General features: G+C 37.7%; 1 protein-coding gene across 4 annotated transcripts; it reads left to right on the forward strand.

Moving 5' to 3' along the window:
• On the forward strand, positions 1-8,583 carry LOC109727095. Of its 4 annotated transcripts, XM_020256993.1 has the most exons (12): positions 1-219; positions 454-765; positions 865-963; positions 1,071-1,222; positions 2,455-2,639; positions 2,871-2,979; positions 3,064-3,389; positions 4,357-4,746; positions 5,562-5,646; positions 5,741-6,958; positions 7,898-8,095; positions 8,186-8,583. In XM_020256993.1, exons 2-11 carry the CDS (start codon positions 698-700, stop codon positions 8,059-8,061), a joined length of 2,796 nt encoding a protein of 931 aa, XP_020112582.1. In that variant the 5' UTR covers positions 1-219; positions 454-697; the 3' UTR covers positions 8,062-8,095; positions 8,186-8,583. The 4 variants fall into 4 exon arrangements, with proteins under 4 accessions (XP_020112582.1, XP_020112581.1, XP_020112579.1 ...); XM_020256992.1 differs by having other exon boundaries at positions 390-765; positions 7,898-8,583; XM_020256990.1 differs by having other exon boundaries at positions 7,898-8,583.

Consider the following 10,138-nt stretch of genomic DNA (forward strand, 5'->3'; position numbering starts at 1 on the left):
TACGGGGTTCTAAAATTCGTCATCCCTTCACAACCCCCTCTCTCTCTCTCTCTCTCTCTCTCTCTCTCTCTCTCCTCTTTCTCTTTCTCTCTCTCTCCTCGTTCTCGCTCTCTCACCCCTCTCCTCTCTCTTCAATCGGAGGGCGAAAACGATCGATTTGAGCTCCCAAATCCTTCATCTTCGTAGAGGCGTCGATCCCTCCGAGCCCCTCGATCTCAGGTACCTCCTCACCTCGTCAATCGCCAACTTCTAGGGTTTCTTAGAGGAGATTCACCACTTGTAACCCTAAATAAGCTGATTTCCTAGCAATCCGAGCTCTTAGATCTTGCTTCGTGGCTCAGATGCGTTGTTGTTGATGTTTTCTCTGCGTGATCTGTGTTTCCTCGCAGTTACTGATGTTAGGGTGCCGTTTATGCTGTTTTATGATGATATATTGGTGTAATGTGTGAGCAGGGACTGTACAGTTTGGAAACAAAGAGGATGGTTTTTTGATTGGCCCTTCTGAGTTGGTTTCTGTAGATTTGCTACCGAAGGTGTCGCCGTGTCGGTTTGTGGTAGTGTTAGATGTATTAGTTTAGAAAGTTGCTTATTTGGTTAGAAACTTAAGCTACTTGGAGAGTAGTAGGATTCAGTAAGGCGAGGAGCCGATAGCCTTTTGTCGTTACTTTGTTAGTACTTCGTGGTTTTGTCGGTGGGGATGAGCTTGGAGAATGAGGACCGCTCGCTACTGGAATCTTTTTACGAAACTAAATCTGAATCCAAAAGGTAAGAACCTTTTCTAGAAATTTCATTTGGTTTGTTATGCCACACTGGTTTTGTTTTGAGCAAAGCTTACCTTAATTTGCATTGTTGTATATGTCTCAGGAAGTCGAAACTATCGTACACAAGAGAGTTCCTTCTGTCTTTCAGTGACCTGGATGTTTGCAAGAAGTTGCCCAAAGGTTTTGATGCTTCAATTCTGAGGTAGTGTTTCTTTTACTCGGCGTAAGCTCTTTTGCTTGGCTGGTAAATGAAATCCTACATTAGACATTAAAGGGTAGGCATTCACGTCATTTTCTATCTGGAAACAGTGAATTTGAAGATGCTTCTGGTAGTTTGCTTGAACGGCAAAGAGGTTCCGGAGGTTATTCTCGGGGAAGTTCGGCGAGGTGGGATACTCGCTCATCTGGATCAAGCGATAAAGATGGAGATTTGCAGCTTGAACGCGAATGTTTTATGCCAGGTCCACCATAATTTTAAATTACTTCCTGATTTTGGAGCTGTTGGTTGATTTCCTTGCATGCCCTGTTGTATTTTCTTGCTTGGACTAATCTTTTTGTGGTCTCCTATTCCTTTCTTTCTCTTCTTTATCATTTAGATGGTATATACAAGAACTTGTCACCGTATGTATGCAGTCCAGTTTTTTCTTTAGGGAAACCTGTTTATTGATGATTATATTGCTTCATAAAATATTGACACAAATGATTGACAAAGTTCCATGTAGTTTTGCAAAATAATTCCACTTAACTGAAAGTCAAACTGTAGTATACATCCTTGCATGTACTCTCTTCTTTTCTGTCAGTCATGTACTGTCAGGGCATTCCCTTTTTGTAAACTTGTGAAAATATATTTCTTTTAGATTGAGTTAACATTTAGCCTTAGTTTGGCTTGAACTTTCACTAGTGAAGTGAAGGCTGAATTTTATGAGTGAAGGCCAAATTTAGGAATCCCTCCAATACTTCCTTCTTACTGTAGCATAAACCACTAGTTGACTTGGACATGTTATGGTGGAATAGGGACTTATCTAGCATTATAATATCTAGCTTCTAAGTTTGTGGTTTCCAACACTATCTCCACTTATACTGATTACTGGAATATGTTTTTTCCCCCTTCCATCTGCCATTTATGTATTCTATCATATTCTCGCACACAACCTAAAACGGTTAGCAAATGTCACAGTTACACATCAAACTCGCCACTATTTTGCTTACTCATTGAAATTTTATTAATCACAGGCCAGTCGTGAGGACCTCTTCTCCATCCTTGAACCAATCAATCTCATGTGCTTGTTCTAGTTTCTTAACTTTCCATTTTTAAATTATGCCAATATCTTGTAAGACAGTTTTCCTTGCTATTGTTGTTAATGATTGGCATAGCTGAGAACAAATGATTTGAATTATAGCCGACTATCATTTTGATGCCTTTTGAGACAACATGACCCTGTGAATCGCAAGGAAAAGCTTGTGCACTTTCTAGGACACGTCCTGTAACGGAATTTACCTTTTCTTACTATTCCATCAGTCGTTTTTCTTTATGTTCTCATTCTCATACTCTTCTTCATCTCTTCCTTGTTTTATTCAGTTTGTTGTGTTAACTTAAAAGAGCAACAGTTAGTAGTTTGGACTTACGGTACTTCTTCTTCCGTGATCAAACTGCAACTGCGACTGCTAGAATTTGTTATTTTGTGCTGTGCAGATAAGCGTTTAGTGAACCAATCTAGACGCTCCTGGCAACACACCGAGCATGATGGGCTTTTGGGAAGTGGTGCTTTTCCACGGCCGTCGAGTTATGCAGGACCTTCTGCACCGAAGGCTCGAGGGGGTGGACAATATCAACTAAATAGGAGTACCGAACCTTATCAGCCCCCACGGCCTTATAAGGTTTTTATGCATTTTTTTATAGAAATCTAATCTTTGCCGGATTTAAATATATTTTCCATTCTGTAATTTGATTTCTCCTTTCTATTTCTTGATTTGATATTCTAAGTTACTTTTTTCTGACTATTATTTTGGTGCCATATAATTGAACTTTATCCTGTTGGCATTTGGAAAATCAGCTTGTTAATTGTTTGCAAAATTTTCGACTGATATTTCTTTGTAAATGAACATTAGGCTGTACCTTTTGCACGGAAAGACTATAATGATGCACGTAATGATGAAACATTTGGCTCTTCTGAATGTTCAAGCCAGGAAAGGGCAGAAGAAGAGAAAAAAAGAAGAGGTTAGTACTGTTAATATCTCTGTGTTTGACATTTTTGCTTATCCGTACATTCTTTATCCTCTTGCTCCATGTTCTTGCATGCAGAATCATTTGAGTTGATGAGGAAAGAGCAGAAGCTGACACTACAGGAGAAGCACAAACAGATTACCGATAATTATAAAGAAAACCATGATGATGATATGATTGCTTTGCTACAGAATTCTGCTGACAAAAACAGCATTACCAATAGAAGTAAAAAACAGGATGATGACAGCATGACGTCATCTTCTGTTTCTAAAAATGATAGTTCAAAGCCATCTTCTGTTGGATCTGCTCCTCCGTCTAGGCCACTTGTGCCACCTGGGTTTGCAAATGCAGTAGGAGAGAAGAAGATACACAAACAGTCTTCAAGCACCTTCGCGGAACCACAGGTAGCATAGCTCTTGACATACTTAGTGTGGAATTTCTAATGCTTGTAACAAAAACGTAGTGCACTTTCTAGAAAAATCTAATTGACAATGAGTTCATATGAGGCTACAAAGAACTAGTTTATGTTCCTCTAATACTAATGCTTAGGTTATTTGCAGTAATTTTGTCTGAAATAGCAACTTATTTTTTCTTGCTTTAATTTTATAGATCTGCTTTTCTGATCGCTTCTGAAAATATTGTAACTTCATCAGTTCCTGCCTTTGATAGTCTGACGTGCTCACCATTGAGTGATAAATTTGGTTTTTGTCCTAGCATTTTCATGTTAAACATCTAATTGCTTTGTTTATTTGTGAAAATGAAAAGTAATTTTTCTTCAGTTTTCAGTGTTTGAGGAAATTTTGAATTTTCAACTCTACGACTGGCCTTTTTGGTACAAACTGTTTTGTTTGGGTGATAGAAAATTTTTTGAGATATTTGTTTCGTGTATTGCAACAGCAGAAAGTAGGGATTCAATGAACCTTACGAGAGTAGATGACTTTGTGTTTTGCAGACTACATTGTTGAGGATGTAGTTGAAGCTATTAACTTGATAAGCTGTATACTTAGATGTTAGTACGTTTAATTGTCTGCTATTGTTTATCTGACATCAATGGACTGTTGTGGTACCTTAGTATTCTGATTTCATTTTTTTAAGCACTTCTTTTTCTTACCCCTTTTTCTTGTCCTAGTGCTAACAATACATATTATGCATCTGTTCAACAGCTGTTAAACTCATCTAAAAAAAAAAGAAAGCTCTTATGTAAATTTGTTAACATAAAACTTGTCAACCTGAAAGCACTCGTTTCGGACAATTTTTCTCCAAATAAGTCATAACTAAGTTAGGGAAGAGCTTTTAGAAAATGAATTTCTGTTTAGCGAGAATATGATTTAAGTTTAATTGACTCAAACAAGTATTATTTTGTGTTTTCAGGCTAGAAATGAGGCTCCCGAGGAAAACCTTCCTCTGGACAAAACAGGCATTGGTCAACAAAAGGAAAATCAATCAGCTTCCAGCACTGATGTTCGCAGAAGTGAAGCCAAGAGCACTTCTCACATAGCGAATGAAGTAGGAAAGCTCGGCAGTTCATTCTCGTCATCTAGAGAATTTAACTCAATTGAAACTATAGCATATAGGACTTCAAGTGTTGAGAAAGTTAATGAACTTCGAGAAGATGATATATTGGATGATTATGCAAGCAAAAAGGAGGCGAGCTCTAAAATATTGAGCTCTGCTACTCAGGACAGATCTACTTCGATTCTGGACAAATTGTTTGGCAGTTCCTCGTCAAAGAGTAGCGTCAATTCTCCAACTTATGTTGAGGTATTGCACTTCCTGACAGACTACACCATAATCTCATAATCTTGCCTTTTGCCAAACTGATTGATAGAGATTGCAAATGGGCTCTTTTTGCATATTAGCATCATTTTCACTTCTCTATAAGGCAAGTGGTCTAGTTAACAATTGCTCGTAAGCTTCTTTACTCTTTTCCTTGCTTGCGTATATGATAGTTTCTAGACTTGGTTTACGCAAAAATTTTTTGTTCGACGGATGATCGATCCAATCTGTGTCTTCTGCCATAGCTACATGCTTTAAAATGGCCAATGTCACTAACAAAAATTTATTGAAATTTCGAAGTTCTCTAATATATTTTTGTTTGATATATGGCTTCAAAAGCAACTGCTAATTTCCTCCCTTTAACTTAATGTTATTGCATGCGTATTACTTCATATGGAAAACTTTTTGTGAAAGACATTTTAATCCATGTTATCGTCTGCAAAAATTTAATAATTCAAACCATAAAGGGTGTATGGAATTGTTCTCCTCCTTTTTGCATCAGTTACATTTGCTGTTTTAAAGTGCAAGATGTTCCTTTGCTGTAGTTTCAGAATCTTTTCCTACCAGTTTAATTACCTCGGATAAATCAACTTCCATCTTTTCTCTTTTTTTTTCCTCTTAATTGTGGAATGGTTGAGTTATTGAATTTTTCAGTGTCACTCCCATGCAAGTCTTGGGGTGTTAAAACTTTAGGTTCATCGCCCTATGAGATTATGAAATAAGGGATACATGATGACTTTGATTGCTCATTGCTCGATGGTACGTGTAAGTGATCACTCTTTTTTCTTTTTTATGTGCAGAATTTGTATCCTAAAGTTGATGAGGATACAGTGCCTCTTGTTCTACCCGAATCATCAAAATTTGCTCGTTGGTTCCCCGAGGAAGGTAATCCTAATATTTTTACGTAATAATAGTCTACCACTGTTCATTTTTGCTAGGTTATACCTAATGTTTTTCCTTTTTCTTTCCCTTTTCATAGAATTAAATCCCGTAGAAGACTTTTCATCGAAGGACTTGCTCTCTTTGATTGTTGATAGTGAAAAAGCTGGTCAAGTGTCCTCTGCATCTAATGCTAAAACTCCCAAACACATATCGCTGAGCTCACATTTTGAGAATTTTCTGCCCGCTTCTGTCTCTACTGCTGTGATCTCAGAAAAGCACCCCCAAAGTGAAAACTCTAATTCAAGTCCAGTACTTACATGTGAAGATCTTGAGCAGCTCATGTTGGCGGAAGCTAGCAAAAGCACTTCCAACGTACAGCTTCCTGTAGAAGCACATCGGTCTGTAGTTGATGATCAATCTAAGGAGCAGAAACCCAATGTAAATAATCATGCATCGCAACATCTCCTCTCTTTACTACATAAAGGACCAAAGCAAGAGACACCGTCATCTCCTGGCCTACATGTTGCTGCAAATAGTAACCCTGAGAAGGTTAATAGTTCGGAGAAGAGCTTAACACTTGAAGCATTATTTGGTGCGCAGTTTATGAACGCCCTCCAGTCAGTGGAAGCTCCTGTTTCTGTTCGTATTGCTTCAGCCAACCACCTTCAAGATCAAGACTATGTAAATTCTCAAGTCCAACATTTGAACCTTGGTGGTGCTGGTTTTGATGAGAGGGGTCCAGAGATTCGCCTTCCAGAAGAAGACAGTTTGCTTGCCATGAATGATCCTCTGGATTCTCTAAACCCTAATCTCTTTCCCTTTGCAAAGCCTAGTAAATCTATTGAGGAACTTAATGAAAAGTTAGCTAATCTGATGCCAAGAGATATGGAACGTGTTCAAACACGTGGCCAAATCGACAGTGAAATTCGCTATCATCATCATTTACAGGACAGGCAATTTTCACAGTTACCCCATCCTATGAATCAGACTAGGCCGAACTTCCCACCGTTGGATCATCTCGAGGCCATCCATCATGATCCTCACCATCCATTTCCTGCAAATATTATTCCTCATCACGGTGGCCCTTGGATAGATCCTGCTGCTGCCGCCCATCATCTTATGCTACAGCAGATGCCCCCTCAAGGAAATTTCCCTCCGCCGCAGAACTATCCACTTCAAGGGATGCCTAGAGGTATACATGTATCCCACCCGATCCATCAGATGCCTGGTTTTGTACCTGAGATGAACAATGTACATAATTTTCCTCCGCACCATCGGCAGCCTGATTATGGTGGACTTGGAATGGCAATGCCGGGTAAATTTTCAGCAACCTTTTTGGTTGATATCAGTTTCTTGTGCGTTGTTGCTTCGTAAAAAGGAGAGTAGAAAAGAGTAAAAGAGTAGAAGATATGCTGATCAATTGTCCAATCTTTGAAAGGGCTTTAGTTTTATTTATAGCCTTATAGGTAAAAATGTATGGAGACCCCTTCAACAACATATTGTTTTCGACATCGACCCCTCCTGACTTTTTTCTCTGGTTGACACCCCATCAACTTTTGCTTCTTTTGATTTGAGCTATTCCAGAATTGCATTAAGATTAATGACATTGGTAACTATCTGCTGTCAACTGTTACAAACCTGCAGTTCCATCAGCTGAGAAGCAACCAATGCCGTTAGATTTGACTGAATCGCCATCAAATTTAATGAAATCTTCAATGTGACTAAAGAAAATAACTGGAATCAAAACAAATAAAACTTGATCGGTGTCAATCGGAAAAATGAAAAAGTTTGGGGTTTTGTTCCAAAGTGGCCTATGTTTGAGGAGGTTCTCCGGACGTCTTTACCTTGCTCATTCTGGAGTATCTCATATATTTTGTCTTCCGTTGTTCTTCGTTGAAAGATTGGTGGAGATTCCAGAATCCGAGTTTTCGTTTGGTGATAAGTGTATAAAGTGTGAAAGCATAGTTACTGGAACTTGGCTTTGGACCACCGCAGGCAGCAGTTCAGTCCTGAGAAGTGGACTGTTTTTGGTTGTTTCAGATACTTGACTTCAACACCTTCACTTACACTTCAATTTGAAAGCAGTCATGCGTATTCACGCTGTTCATTTTGAACTTCAGAATAGACAAATAATTTAATCCGCCAGTTTGCTATGGTTTTTTATTTATTTAATGATTCTTTTCTATTTTGTTAGAATTTCCCTCCAAAAGTTCGTTTCAGTTAATTTAATTTTATTTTCTCCTGCTGTATATAGGACTAGCTACTGGGGAAGGTGGAAGCAGTCGCCCTGAAGCGCTGGAGAGGCTGATTCAAATGGAGTTAAGAGCTAAATCATCAAAGGAAGCTCACTCTGCGTTAGCCGGCCATGTTCCCAACATCTATGGTCCTGAGCTCGGCATGAACTTCCAGTACAGATAATGTAGAAAGAGCTGCGTAACGCAAAAGCACTTGTGTAAAGATCTCAGAACCCTTCTTTTGCTTCCGGGGGTAGTGGCATTGCATCTACTGTTTGTCGTTGCGCTGATACAAATTGCAAATGTAGGATATCATTTCGAAGAGCTTCTTGATGAGTTCTGTGTTACTTCTCATCTCATCTCCTTTCTCCGAACATCGCAAAGATCCCGTGGCCGAAGGCGGAGAAGGAGCAAATAGAAAAATGAATACACAGCTTTACTAAACTAAAAGAAAATTGTGGACTGAAGCTGTGCGTAATCGCCGCGCGTAGAAAAGACCTCTAGTTGTTGCTAGTGTTGGTGATAGGTTGAGGTTAAACATTTTGAGTGGTTTTCTTCAGCAGGGCTTTTCGAAGAAGCTCATGAAAAGTTGTATTGGTGGGGATTTTATGATACTTGTAGTAGTGTTGTGTACAAATGATGTCCGGGAGAATCAGTTGCTGATTTAGTCATTGCTTTTCGTTTCATAATTTGTTTTTTGTTTTCATGTTAAAGTTTTGCATAACCTACTTGTCTTGGTTAGTGTTTATATTTGAGTGATTTTAATTAATTAAATTGAAGATTTTATTAAAACTTATTGATAAATTTATCAAATGCAATAAGTTTTAAGTCGGTATCTAGGAAATAAAATAAGAACAATTTATGAAACGAAAGCTAATAGAATTATTTAATATAACTAAAAATTAAGGCTGTTAATTTGTATATTTGTTTTTTGGCTAAATTACAGAAAACTTATTGCATTTGATANTTTTAGTTATATTAAATAATTCTATTAGCTACAAAATCATAAATTGAAGATTTTATTAAAACTTATTGATAAATTTATCAAATGCAATAAGTTTTAAGTCGGTATCTAGGAAATAAAATAAGAACAATTTATGATTTTGTAGCTAATAGAATTATTTAATATAACTAAAAATTAAGGCTGTTAATTTGTATATTTGTTTTTTGGCTAAATTACAGAAAACTTCGTTGTAATAATCCATTTTTTTACTTTTCTCTCTGATATTTAAAAACCTACACTTTGCCCTCTTGTAAAATGAAAAATGTGCAGTTCACCTCCTACCGTTAGGGTTTCGTTATAAAATATTTTTTTATGCCGAAAATATCCTTCCGTCTCTTCTCTGTTGTTTCGCTCCTTTCGGCTCGCCGCCTAGCCGCCTTGCTGTCCTCCACTGCTTCGCCCTCGCCCACATCCCCTTCGTCCTTCTCCGCCGCCTCGCCTTCGCCCTCGTTGTCCCTGCCTACCTCTCCATCAACACCTACCTCGGTTTCCTCCCTACTGTCGCCGAAATCGAGGGGCGACGACGGTGCAGGAGGAGAAGGGGAGCAGGTGGAGAAGGAAATTGAGAGAAATCATGGCCGATTACGGTGGGAATCACGGCCGATCGAAGGGGCGGCTGAGGAAGATGAGAAAGAAGACGAAAATGGCGAGGGACAAAATGGTCATTTTACACACCGTAACCCCCCTGTGAACATTTTCATTTTATAAGGGGGCAAAGTGTAGGTTTTTAAATGACAGGGGGAAAAGTAAAAAAGCGGGTTATTACAGGAGGTTTTCCGTAATTTAGCCTTGTTTTTTTTTACTTGACACCTCTTCTTCATTTGTTTTTTTGTTTTTTTTTTCTTTTGAGATTGGAATATTTTAGCCAAATAAATTGAGGATTTTCTCAAATTCATCCCTGGTTCTATAGAATATAGTAATAGTTCTCATTATATTTTAGCAAATAAAACAGGACTAATTAATAATTAATACATAATGTTGCTATTAAATTTAATAGTACTTGCTATTAAATTTAATAAAACTTTTAACTTAACTAACTAAAAAAATTTAATTCGAAAAATCAAAAGTTAGAATTAAAGTTGAGGGCCCGTATGTGACTTTTATATTGAAAAAAATAGATCTAATTTACAACAAACTAAATAATTAAAATAAATATTTTTTTTATAGAGAATGATTTTTATTCTTATTCACTTTCGGTGAAACAAATACGTCTTAAAATTAAAAATACAGTTGAGTGCCAATTTCAGAATATACTAAA

The sequence above is a fragment of the Ananas comosus genome, linkage group 22 (genome assembly GCF_001540865.1).
Source record: "Ananas comosus cultivar F153 linkage group 22, ASM154086v1, whole genome shotgun sequence".
Lineage (NCBI taxonomy): Eukaryota > Viridiplantae > Streptophyta > Magnoliopsida > Poales > Bromeliaceae > Ananas > Ananas comosus.